The sequence below is a fragment of the Hordeum vulgare genome, chromosome 7H (assembly GCF_904849725.1).
Source record: "Hordeum vulgare subsp. vulgare chromosome 7H, MorexV3_pseudomolecules_assembly, whole genome shotgun sequence".
In the NCBI taxonomy this organism is placed as follows: domain Eukaryota; kingdom Viridiplantae; phylum Streptophyta; class Magnoliopsida; order Poales; family Poaceae; genus Hordeum; species Hordeum vulgare.
The window spans coordinates 460,273,900-460,287,637 of NC_058524.1; the positions used below are offsets into that span (position 1 = coordinate 460,273,900).

Sequence of the window (13,738 nt, forward strand, 5' to 3'; positions counted from 1 at the left end):
CACAAGCTATCAGGGCATGACCCCACCCCCTGATCGCGCCCTGTTAGCTTGTGGGGCCCTCGGGCACCATCTTGCGTTGATTCCGACCCCCAAAATTCACATATTTTCCAAAAAAATCTCTGTTAATTTTTATTGTGTTTGGAGTCCACTTCATATGGATTTTCTGCGAAATAAAACACACACAAAAAACAGGAACTCGCACTAGGCACTGTGTCAATAGGTTAGTGCTCAAAAATAATATAAATTGGTAAATAATTACTCAAAAGTACCCTAGAATGATAATATAATAGCATGGAACAATCAAGAATTATAGATGCATTTGAGACGTATCAGCCACCAATTCCGGGACTCGTGATGGCACTCGCAAAACCTCAATTTCGCCAAGGGACAAGAGTTCAAGTCGGAAGTTTGGAGAAAATGGGGGTGTCCCCATCAACTTCGATGAAGGTAAAGATCTTCACGAATTTATCTTGATGGCAGAATTCACTTGTTCCAAGATCAAACTCACTATAGAATCAATGGCCAGTATCATCCTCACATGTTTTGGTCGTCGTGCCTCTCTTTTCAAAGTTCAACTGGTGCAAAATTGGTCTTTTCAAAGTGTGTTTCTCGATCATCAAAGGAGGTAACATATCGCTACCCGAGCTCAATATCAATTTTCTCCTTTGGGGATCGGATGGACCAAACTTACGTTGGGAATTAGATCAGTACCTCCAAGAAAAGGAGGCCAAATGGACTCATGTTTTTCACAATCATCCTAGAAAGTCCTACCTGCAAGCTCTTAGTTCACCTGCCACTTTTACCAATCAAGATCAACATGTGAGAAACAATACCCATGACCATGCTCATGCTCTTAATTAAAATAGAGCTCAATCAACGACCCATGGTCACTGCTGGGAGTCATCAGCAGTTACTCGTGCATGAGCGGGAACGACGTCGGTTCAAAATATGGTCAATGGGCCATTTTGAGTTCGCTACCTCCTTCCTGGGCATTTCCAACGCAGCAATGCTACACATACATAACTTTACATGGGTTTTACAAACATGTGGATATTGTTTGGAGATTAAGGGGGATGAGGGCCCCACCCCCCTTGAAAATCAAGGGGGGAGTGGTTAGTTATAAATAAAGAATCATAATCAGCGTGTAACCTTATGTAACTCTTTGTATGTCTAGCATTTTTGTTTCCAACGCACCTGCACTAACCACATCAAGTGAGAGGCATGTAAAAGATGGGGCCATATCGCACGAGATTGTTTCTGTGCTAGGCCTGGTTACTCGAGTGCCGATTGGCGTGTGTATGCTCAAGACCATAATTTATTCAATTACAGACACGTCGCCACTGTTGCTATGATTGAGATTAACGAGCATGCCATTCCTAATGCTACTCATGGAAATAGAGAAGACCCCGATACGTCCCAAACGTATCTACTTTTTGAAACACTTCTGTTTTTTATTTTGGACTCTAGTTTGCATCATTTGAATGAAACTAATTCGGACTAACACAATTTTCAGCAGAACTAACATGGTGTTGTTTTTATGCAGAAATAAAAGTTCTTGGACCGAGCTGAAATTCTACAAAGATTTTTTTGGAATCAATACAAAATACTGGCATCAAGATCTACCGGAGGGGGTCGACCCATGGGACGCAAGCGTGGTGGGTGCTCCCCCTAGGGACCCCCATTGATCTTGTAGGTCCCTCGGGACTCCGACTGACCTAATCCAATGTTATAAGTTCCGTTCCATGGAGAGAAAATCAGAGAGAAATTTCCGTCGTGTTTTACAAGATGGAGCCACCGCCACCTCCTGTTCTTCTTCGAGAGGCTTATGTGGAGTCCGTTTGGAGCTCGGAGAGGGGGATTCGTCGTCATCATCATCACCAACCCTTATCCATCAATAATTCCATGATACTCACCACCAGGAGTGAGTAACTCCTTCGTAGGCTTGTTGTACAGTGATGGGATTGGATGATATTTGTCATGTAATCGAGTTATTTTGATAGGGCTTGATCCATAGTATCCACTATGTTTTGAGGCTTATGTTGCTATGCCTTTGCTATGCTTGATGCTTGTCACTAGGTCCCGAGTACCATAATTTCAGATCTGAACCTATTTATGTTTTCATGAATATGAGAGTGTTTTGGATCCTAACTTGCAAGTTGTATGCACCTATTATGTGTTCTCTTGTCAAGTTTTCCTCCACAATGACTTTTCTCTCTCCGTCAAATTCAATTGCAGACTTTGAGGAGCTGAATGGATCCTCACTAATGTGTATGGACCTTGTCAGAATGAAGCTAGGCTTGGTTAGGCTTGATTTCCTCAATTGGTTTCAGAATTTCCAGATTGATGATGATGTAAATTACATAATTGTGGGAGATTTCAACTATGTCAGATACCCTTACAACATAAACATAGACGGAGGTAATATTAGTGACATGCTCTCGTTTAATGAAGCAATCAAGAGACAAGCCTTGGTAGAGATCCCACTTAAATGCAACAAATACGCCTCGAGCAATATGCAGGAAGCCCAATTACTTGAAAAACTAGACTAATGCTTTACATATGAAGCATGGACACTTTCATTTCCTTCCACCATGGCCATCCCACTTGCTAAAACCACATCTAATCATACTCCTGTCCTCATTAAAATTGGCACCTCCATACCCAAAGCACAATTGTTCAGATTTAAGAACTTCTGGCTACAATTAGTCAGTTCATAGAGGTGGCAAAAGAAATTTGGGACCAAGTTATTCAAGAGATGGATGGTGCTAAATGCATAGCAACTAAATTCAAGAGACTCGGAAAGGGCCTCAAGAATTGGTCTAGTGCAAACTCTAATCTAAAGGAGACCATAAAGGACACTAACTTCATGATTCTTTGTTATGACATTAAGTAGGAATAAATAGATTTAATAATTGATGATATTAATGGAAGGAAGATACTCATTGAGAACTTGGAGAAGATCAATGAACAATAGAGGATTTATTGAAAAAAGGGCCACTTTAAGAATGATCAAGATGGGAGAAGAAAACACAAAATATTTTCACATAAAGGCCTCAATAAAGCACAAGAATAATCATATTGCAATGTTGAAAGATGAAGGAGGCTAAGAACACCGTGATCATCAAGCTAAGGCTGCTATTCTATTCACAACTTTCAAGAAAAGACTGAGTACAACCACTAAGCCTGATAATCCACTTTTATTACACACTTTATTGCACCAATAGGAAGGTCTATCTCAGTTGGAATTGCCTTTCACTAAGTAGGAAATAAATGTTGTTGTGAAAAAGACACCACCAGATAAGTCATCTGGACCTAATGGTTTTAATGGAACATTTCTTAAAGCTTGCTGGGATATTGTGGCTCTTGAATTTTACAAACTTATTGATGATTTTCAGAAGGAGTCAGTTAACATCCAAAGTATTAACTACTCGTTCATCACCCTCATTCCGAAAAAATAGATGGTGATGAGTTATCTGTCCGCACAGTTTTTTAGCCTTTTAACAGTCAATTGTGTACCGATGATGTAGGTCTTGGCTATTTGGTTGCAACAGTCTGGAAGCTTCTACATCCTTTTGACGCAACAAAGGTTAATTATGGCAATCAGTTGTGTGTATGAGCTTGGACAATATATACGTATATCAACACGTCTTACATCCATTCTGACTTCTGAATTCTGATTGATATAAGCTAGTTTACTGGAACTGTTTATGGTACATCCATGAAATGTAGGAGGTGCAGTATTGATGTCACCCTAGTCAGGTTTGCTCGTAGGGTAACTATGAACTACTATCCCCAAAACATCCTCCAATATGAAGTTCTTTTTATTTTTCTCGTTCAATTGCAATATGTAATGGAACTGTTTACCAAGACCTTATGCCATGTATTAGAATCATATTGCCTTTCTAAGTATGTTGCAAGTACATCACAATCTATATGAAGATTGTCTCGATGTAAAATACTTTGTAGCATGCTAGGACGTGGTTTTTTTAGTTCTATTGATATTTTCACTATGTACCCAGGAACACGAGCTTGGCCGCACATTATTACGTGTGGGAAGCAATTCTGAATAGTAGTATCAAAAGGCTAAATACAATAAATGTTGAAGCAAAGAATGAGAAATACGTGGGTTTAACTGTGTATATGGGAAAAGCCGCATCCTTTCTCCTAGTAACAACTTATATGACAACTATCAAGTTAGTTATGTACGGTAAAAAAAACCTTAATTTTCCCTAGGGTTATGTGTCCACCGACGACCATGTTGTAAAAAGAACTCCCAACCGATATACATCCGCCGTGTGTGTCCCTCCCGCCTCGATGTACGTCTCCACTTCATCCCCATCCTCGGGTGGGTTGTATAATCATGAATCGAGTAGTCATAGATACTAGGAATCTGATCGCAAGAATCGTTTTTGCACGAAGAGGAAGCGTGTGACGTCAGGAGGAAGAAGACCCTAGGGTACTACTGAAACTTCTGCACCTTCAAGAGGACTAGTGGTTGGGCCCCTTCATCGCAGGCCGCTTGAGAATAAGTTGTGCACGCGTTTCTCCATCTTAAAGCAGAAAAGGAAAAAAAATAAACCTCTTCTTCATCTCAAAATAAAAAATATTTTCCCCATATCACGTGGACATAACATATATCTAAAAAAGGCTAAAAAACTTTCTCAAAAAGGAAAAGAAAAAAAGGTCAACCAACATGCACCACTTGGCATAAACTAAAAAGTTTCTTATTGTGTCCAACCAGCATGCACCACGTGCCATAGTTGACCGATCGTCCTTCTAGTGCGCCTTTGTGGGTTTAATGAACTAGATTATTTGATTGGGAGATGAAGTTGACACGATGGAGGAACAACCGAAGTCGCTAGCCCCTGAGAGATTACCTATGGAGAAGGGGCTCTACCAAAGGGCGTTGATCGCTGATACGAAAGCGTCTTGGAATCTTGCATGCAAGATGATATGGAGGAGGATTACCACTAATTTTTTCTATGTGCAATTCCATTGTCTAGTTGATTGGAAAAAGGTGTTTCATCAAAGTCTATGAGACTTTCAAGGCCTAGCATTGATTATTCACGAGAGTGATGGTTGTGCAAACCCTATATCATTGTTGGAGAATATGGCGATCAGATTAGCAAGGTACACGATATACCAATAACCCTACCTAGCGGTTTTGTTGGACAATTTATATGAGTCCTTGTGAAACTTGATGACAACAAGAAGCTGACAAGGTTTTTTCAGTTTTGCACAAGAGGAGACTGAATGGAGTTCTGCGAGGTGAACTATGAGAAGTTGTGCGCATTTCTACGGGGCATGTGGTAGGATGGGACATTGGCATTAGGTTCACCATAAGTTGGAAGAACAAATTCGTTGAGGAGTTTGTGCTTTTACTTAGACCATATGAAATTCTAGTAATTGTTTTGTTTTAACATGAAAAAAATGAAGCTATCAATTGAACTCATATGTGATCCCATCTTCACATGTAGAAGAGTTCGGATGCCCACGATCTTCGGTGCAACCAATGTTAAACAGCCAATCGGTATTTATCCAACCGTTATGAATGACAGCCCAATCGTATGATTTGTGTCGCGTGATGTTTCATATCTCTTATTCATGCGAGTGTTCTTTCTCCTTGGTTGCCATGTGTGGCTTTTCTAAAAGAAAACAATTCTGAACTTATGATGGATCTTTGCAAATGTTATAGTATTTGTTTCTCTCGTGATTAAATCAATGATGATGGATGTGCCAGTGAGACCGGCGATGTTAATCCTCATTTTCAGAAAGAAATAATACTCACTTCATTCTCTTATATACAAGACCACTTCATATTATTATGTTTAATAACTTTGATCATTAATTTTACCAACAAAAAAGTGTGTTATTTGCACATTTGAAAGAACTTTTCAATGATATATTTCTTATGACATATAATTCATATTTTATTGATCAAAATTAGAAGTCAAAGTTTTACACACAAAAAACAAATAAAGGTGACATTGTATATAAAAATGGAGGGAGTGTACAATGCAAAATACCCATTACATGAAAGAGTATATATTGAGTTTATGTGCCATTAGCCGCACAGAAGATCTTATACTGTTTATTACTGTATACATCAGTCACGCATCTATACATTATTTTCACGATTTTATTTTTATTTCTCAAAACAAAACGAAGGCGCACTCACCCGGCCACCTCCCGGGGGAACTCAGAAATCCAGAGGTAGCTGGTACCTTCAGCACTCCGCAGATTTAACATTTAAGCACACAGCAAAAACCTCGGCAATCTGAATCTAGCCCGTGTTCTGCATGCCGGCGGCGATGCCCTTCATGGTGAGGATGAGCGTGTCCTCCAGCCCCGGCGCGTATTCGCTCGCCGCGTTGAGCTTCACCAGCGACGCCGGCTGGTTCTCGTCGGCGAACTCCTTGGACAGCGGCGGCTGCGCCGTCACCTGGAAGCTGGGGTCCCGGATCCGCTTCAGCGTGTAGGCCTGGCACACGTTCAGGGTGGTGATGTAGGGGTCACGCAGCCGCAGCCGCTGCTTCAGGTACGGGTCGTCTTCAAGAACGTCCCTATGGCCAGCAACCTGCACCACCAGAGATGATTAGAAATCGCCGTCAAATTTGGAGCTAGCTAGAATGCGAATCCTTCATCACCTGGACGAGCAGCTTCTTGGTGTCCTCGAAGTTGCTCCTGAGCTGCTCCCCGAGGGGCTTGAGCTCGTCGGCGACAAGCAGCTCGTCGTAGAGCGCGGCGATGCCGGGGTCTCCCTTGGCGAACACCATCTCCAGCAGGTCCAGCGTGACCCTGAAGAAGGGCCACTCGTTGTACATCTCCCTGAGAGCCTGGATGTTCCTGATGTCCTTGTGCATGATGTGCTTGAACGCGGCGCCGAACCCGAGCCACACGGGGAGGTGGAACCTCGTCTGCGTCCACGCGAAGATCCACGGGATGGCGCGCAGCGTCTCGATGCCGCCGCTCGGCTTCCTCTTCGACGGCCGGCTGCCGATGTTCATCCTGCCGTACTCTGTCTCAGGCGTCGCCTACAAGGGAAACAGATTCATCACCGCGCTATTTGTTGATGCAAAAGAGATTGATCTTGCCATGAACCTACCGATCTGAAGTACTCGACGAATCGCGGTTCTTTGAAGACCATGGCGCGGTACTCCTCGGTGGCCACGACGGCCATCTCGTCCATGAGGGCGCGCCACTCGGGCTTGGGGGAGACCGGCGGGTGCATGCCGTGCTCCAGGGTGGCCGCCGTGAACCGCTGCAGAGTCCGGAAGCAGAGGTGCTCCTCGCCGAACGAGTGCTCGATCACCTCGCCCTGCACCGTCACCCGGAGCGACCCGTTCACCGTCTCCGGCGGCTGGGACAGTATGGCCAGGTGGGTCGGCCCGCCGCCCCTGCCGACCGTGCCGCCTCGCCCGTGGAACATGGTCAGCTTCACCCCGTACTGCTTCGCCACCTTGACCAGCTCCTCCTGCGCCTTGTACAGCTGCCACGCCGCGGACAGGCGGCCGGCGTCCTTGCCGGAGTCGGAGTAGCCGATCATGACCTCCTGCTTGCCGCCGATCCGGTCCATGTACCAGTCGATCGAGAACAGCCGCGCGACGGCCGCGGGCGCCGCCTCCAGGTCGGCCAGCTTCTCGAACAGCGGGACCACCCTGAGGGGGTGCCCCACTTTGCACTCCCGCTGGAGGAGCTCTACGGCGAGCACGTCGGACGGCGCCGTCGCCATGGAGATGATGTAGGCGCCGAAGCAGTCCGGCGGGAGCTCGGCGAGGACGCGGAACGTGCCGAGGACGTCGGCCACCTCCTCGGTCATTGGAAGGTCGCCGCCGAACAGCGGGCGCCTGCCCCTCAGCTCCGACAGCAGCCACTCCTGCCGCTTCTCCTCGGGCCACGAGCGGTACGAGCCTATGCCGAGGTGCGCGGTGATCGCGTCCAGCGCGTCGGTGTGCCGGTCGGACTCCTGCCGGATGTCGAGCTTGACGAGGGAGAGGCCGAAGGTGGACACCTGGCGCAGGAAGTCGAGGAGGCTCCCGTCGGCGACGGTCTTGTCGCCGCAATCGCACAGTGACCGGTAACACAGCTCGAGGGGCTCCAGAAACTGTCAGATCACAACGTGAAAACGTGCTATGATCAACAACATCACAGCAAATCATAACCACATGCGGGAACAATGGATGGATCGCCATGGATGCGTGATGGTTTGGTTACCTGCTCGACATCAGTGAAGGTGGAGTCCGCGGGGATGTCAGAAGATCCACTCGTCAGAAGATGGCGGGAGCGTTCGCGTGTGTAGTACAGTTTGTCCCGTACATAGCCCAGTATCACACGGTAAGGTTCAGTTGGGGGAACTTGCTTCCAGAACTCTGCATCAATCGGCTCACAGTTTTATTAGTATAGATTTCAGAGCAAATTCATGTCAAGTAGTATTGCACACGGCTGTCAAAGCTAAACTGATTGACAAGGCAAAACAACCACAAATGGCAATTCAAGATCCTTGAAGCAACGCATTGGTACAGGGACGAAAATTGTTTTTTGAAACGGATAAAATAAACTACCGTCTTACCTATGTAATGTTTTTCAGCTTTCCTTGAAGCGCGGTGTAGTTCCTCAGCGCGGACGCGGAGTTCATCGTTACATCGCCACATCGAGAGCTACCAAATGTACACGATAAGCAATTAACATCTGAACCTGCAAACAGAGAAAACTAACTGGGCAAAACAACATGGGAATGGAGAAGCTATGAAGCAATACCTCAAACATGAGCTCCTCTATCTGTGAGAAGTGCAAGTTAGCAGCCATCATTCTGGCCAACAGACACACATCCCTTGTCACTTCTGGTGTGACCCTGGGATTTCCTATATAGCCAGGGACAGAGTTTCAGAAAAAATAATGTTACCACTAACCAAGAAAAAATAGTAGTAACTGACACCCAATCATATACAGTTTGAACAGGAAAAAAGTATAGAGTTGGCCTCTCAAGGAGACAATAAACTCAGAGAGTTAAAGAGAAACAAGACATGTGAGGAGAAATTCACCATCACGGTCACCACCCATCCAAGAAGAGAACTGAATGAGAGGGGCATTGTATGGAAGACGCTCATCGATTCCGATGTTCTTAAGAGCTGTGTCCACACGGCGTAAGAACTTGGGTACACCCTTCCATATAGTTTCATGGAAGTAACTCATCCCGGCACGCATTTCATCCTGTGGAGTGGGCTGTGTTCTCCGGATTTCGTCGGTTCGGAAAGCAGCTTGAATCTGCGAGGAGCCAAAACAAGGCGTTACCATATACCCAAATTAGCAAGAACTTGATTACCAGTCTATGACAGAAGAAGATGAGTAGAGGAAATACACAGAAAGATTCCAGATTTTAGTAGATTTCTTCTCTAGAAAACAGCATTCAATATATGATTGAAATTGCATGGTTCAGTGAAAAATTAGATCTGGCGTGTAATAATTTTAAGAAGAAACTTAGCACACTCTCCCACCATTTAATCAAGCTGTTTTTGTCGATGTTATTTTCTGCCAGAAAAATATTACTTACTTTCTCACAAGGATTAGAATAATGTAGTGGTGGCAATGAAGAATTTTAAAATGGTGGTGTAGTGTGACAATTTTTATGAAGAAATAACTATACTTCCAATGCAAAGCAACTGGTTCGGTCCTATTTATTTATAGCTGTAGCCTGTAGGTGCTAAAAAATCGATAATTTCTGAAATTCCGGTAGATACCAAATATTTTTCATCTCAAAGTTTAAGGTTAAATTAAATGAATGAAAATTTGTTGGGCTCCATCTAAATACAATGAAAGTTCTTCACAATAATTCTAAAGTAGTTTCTGAAAATGGATATTTCGGTGAGGACCAATCTTTTTTAACCAAAAGTTTAGACCCTAATAAGCAAATATTTTTCTGAAGCATCATTCTAAATCTCGAGGGTTTTCTGCAACACAGCAGTATTGCCCCTGTAGTGTTGGGGACCCTACTAAACCAAACTGGTTCGTCTGAAATCCTAAGGATTGAGTAGTATTCCCTTCCCGTTCAAAAAAAAAAATAGTATTCCCTTCTTTTCTGCAGGTCAGGAATTGACAAAGTCAATTTCTCATATTAATAGATGTTTGCAATAGATAAATTTAAAATTAAGACAATTCAATATTTGCATTATATGTATACAAATTGGTCTTGAATTCCAATTTTGGAAATATTTCAACCACAACCGAAAATGCCAAAATTTAGTGAACTTAAGTGATTTCATTTGCATTGCAACCAACGGCCAAGGACCAAAACATTCACTAAAATTCAACCAAAATTTTGAAATACTGTAAAGTATTTTGAAACTTATTTGAATTATTGTGTACTACTGAAATGGTTAAAATATTTTGACGAGAAGGTAAATAAATATTTTGACGTCTACTGAAATTATTGAAATTCATTGAATTCACTGAAAACCGAAAACATAGATTATACTAATAAGTACGGAAATAACAGACTGAATAATAGCCTAACCCAGCAGATTTCTCAATTCCTATCACATGCCTTTCCATGGGATGTTGGCAGGAAAATACTCTTTTCTTTTAGAAAGTGGCACACAACTATGACATTTCATTCCTATATAGGAAAACCAAGGAATCCTCTGATTCGTCAAACACATGGATCTAGTGGAGTCAATCACGGCACCTCATACAAACAGCCAGTACAATACACCACATACCGTTTGGCGGTTCATGCAGAGGCATGCTCTTTGTTTAGTGCAAAACCAAAGTGAAGATGAAGTAGAACTCTGCTAATATATTGCAAAGTGCATATATACTCAACAACTTCTGTCCTTCTCAGGTGACGCTAGGTGTCCATACATTTCATCTTAATCGTTCCGTCAACATATGATGGAACCCAAAGACCAAATATCGGGATACTATATCTGGCAAGAGACCACTCAGGAAGAGGGACAAGTCCAACGTGTCAGTGTCACCATGTTAGTATAATCACTCACACCACATGCATAACTCGAATTGGCAACAGCAGCATGGTTCGCCTCAAACAATAACATTATGGACATGCTTGAAATAGCATAGCGATTAAATGTTACTGCGCCCATCCCTTGGTTTGATGGGTCCGAAATTATGATACAGTTGAGCAACAATTGCAAAAGGACCCAATCGAACGTTCACCCGGAGTTATGGCATTTTTTGTTGGCGCAGTTCATTTTAAGCCAGAAAATTACCATCCTCGGGAACTAAACTAGCCATAAAAACGTTCGCAATTGCCTTCCGTTCCAGCGAACGTTCGCTGGTTATGATTACCGTTGCAAAATTGATACTACTGCTGCTACCCAAACATTTATCGAATATCTTCTCCCCAAACATCTTAGGTTCATCAAGCAAAATTCTCATGCACGCATATAGCTAGATATGGACCTGTGACTGTGCGACGCATATACCTCTCTCTGAAGAGCCTCGTCGAGCTCTTGCTTGTCGTCTGCCGTGATGTCCTTGGCGTACAGCTGCCTCAGGCAATTACGTATCCTGCATGTACAGAGAGCTCGATTACTCTGTTAATAAGCTTTCGAAATGCAGCAGAAATTACGGTGTTCGTTTCAAGGCAGCCTGGCTGGGCTCAATGGGGTGATGTGAAAGAAATCAACCTGCCGTGCTTCTGGAGGAGCGACCTCCGGATGGACTGCGTGGGGTGGGCGGTGAAGACGAGGTCGACGGTCTGGTTCTTGAGCGCGTCGAACACCTCCTCGCGGGTCTTGCCCAGGTCGGACACCAGCCTCTTGAGCGTCTCCTCGATGTCGGACTCGGTGGTGGCGGAGGCCTCGTCGGCGAAGTCGCCGCGCTTGAGCTTGTTCCTGCGGCGGTTCGCGATCTGCACCTCCTCGGCGAGGTTGGCGAGGTTGAGCATGTGGGAGAAGGAGCTGGCCACGACGATGGCGTCGGCCGGGGCCAGCCCCGTGAGCCTGCCCCCGAGCTCGTCCAGCCGCGCCGCGTCGCGGTCGCCCTCGTACTCCGCCGCCACCTCGTAGCAGTCCTGCACCTGCAGCGAGCGAGCGACGGCCGGCCGGCGAGGTCAGACTCCTTTCATTCCATGCGCGGGACCGGTTCAAAGGTTAATCGATGGTATGGATTGGTACGTACGAACTCGCGGAGGTGTGGGCCGTGGAGGTCCTGGAGGATGTCGAGGAAGCGGTCGATGAGGAGGGCGTCGTACTCGACGAGCTTGTCGTCCTCGGAGACCTTGCCGGGGGCGAGGAGGCGGAGCTGCGCGTCGATGGAGTGGTGCCGTTCCATGGGGGCGGAGGAGGATGACATGTCCTTCGCGGGAAGCGCCGCGCCGAGCCGCGCCGCGCCGAGCAAAGGAGGAGGAAGCGGTGTGTGTGTCTCGCGCTCTCCGTCGGTCGGACGGACGGACAGTGCGTGTATGGCTGCGAGTGTGGATGGGGTGATGGGGCAGTGGTCTGCCGTGGGTGTCTAAATAAGCACCGGACAGTGGTGTATGACCGCTGAGTGTGTGCACGGGAAAAGTACGGCCCTTGGAGGTTGGAAAGGCAGCTTAAAGCGGATGCACGGGCGCCCAAACTAATGAAATTCTCCTTTAAAAAATAATCAAAATGTGAAAGAACAACAAAGTAGGGCTGTGTTCGGCAACCTCTGCTCTTTCACTATAAAGCGGAGCGCGCGGAGCAGCCAGTTAGGACATGTACAATGATTGATAAAATGATCTTATCTTAAATCTTATATTAATTTAGAGATAATAAACAAAGTCTATAATGGATTATCTGTTAGCCTTATCTCCTACTATTAGTTATTCCTAAAAACATGACGAGACATATTGTGTTAAAAGATCACCTCTTGTTTTCTCTTAAATAAGAGAAGGCAAAGCCTTTTTTTCAAGTTCTCTCTCCTCCGCCTCGTCATTTATCCTATGTGGCACTTTTAAGATAGCATCATTATACGTGCCCTTAGCCGCTCTCCGAAATATAACCACTTGCCCCTTGCGGAGCGAAGGAATTTCAAACAACCATTAAATTTGTATGAATGTCTATGTTGTATGTAAAGTGCTACTGTATTTGTTTCAATTTGCTATTAATTTTTGTTGTCTAAATTGGGAACTCTAGTTCATTTTCTAGTCGATATTAGCTAAACCACAACCCATTAGAATTTTGTCTACCACACTATATGGTGGGATAAGTATGGATTTATGGCATTTTCGAGGACAAATGTCTAATTTTCTCCCCCCACACGTACCATTTGTGAACATGTAGATGGACAACAAATAGTTGTTCGACCCCCCCTTCCTTTGACGTGGAGGTGAATGTTGTTGGCATCGAAGTTGTTGTCAGAATCCTTTCTCGTCTTCCTCCTTCTGTAGAACGAGGGGTCGGGAGGCACACTTGTTCTTTGCAAGGGCTTTCGCTCGGGCAGGGTTTCCGGCTTCGCACCAAGAAGACTTAATTCCTTCCTGAAGCACCTTTACCTTCTTCGGGCGACGAGCGATCTAATCTTTTTTTCTTTTTCAAAAGGAGGACAACCCCGGGCCTCTGCATCAAGTGATGCAGACAACCATTTTAGTGAATTATTCAACAAAATCCAACAAAACAAATACATGGATCAACTCAAAGCCACCTTTTTGCAACTACTAATGCTATACCTACAACCTTGATGATGTGTCGTGACCTCACATCAACACACGCCATCTAATCCGATGGTCTCGCCAAGTCACCCGCCAGCAAGCCCA

The 13,738-nt window shown here is 44.8% G+C and overlaps 1 protein-coding gene across 1 annotated transcript; it reads right to left on the reverse strand.

Annotated features, from left to right (window-relative positions):
* Nucleotides 1-6,029: 6,029 nt before the first annotated feature.
* On the reverse strand, nucleotides 6,030-12,468 carry LOC123409239 (phosphoenolpyruvate carboxylase 1-like). Its single transcript, XM_045102192.1, has 10 exons — nucleotides 12,139-12,468; nucleotides 11,646-12,037; nucleotides 11,442-11,526; nucleotides 9,042-9,264; nucleotides 8,758-8,861; nucleotides 8,570-8,657; nucleotides 8,215-8,369; nucleotides 7,106-8,104; nucleotides 6,648-7,034; nucleotides 6,030-6,577 (listed from the first exon to the last, which is right to left on the reverse strand). Exons 1-10 carry the CDS (start codon nucleotides 12,310-12,312, stop codon nucleotides 6,284-6,286), a joined length of 2,901 nt encoding a protein of 966 aa, XP_044958127.1. The 5' UTR covers nucleotides 12,313-12,468; the 3' UTR covers nucleotides 6,030-6,283.
* Between the last annotated feature and the right edge of the window lie 1,270 nt (nucleotides 12,469-13,738).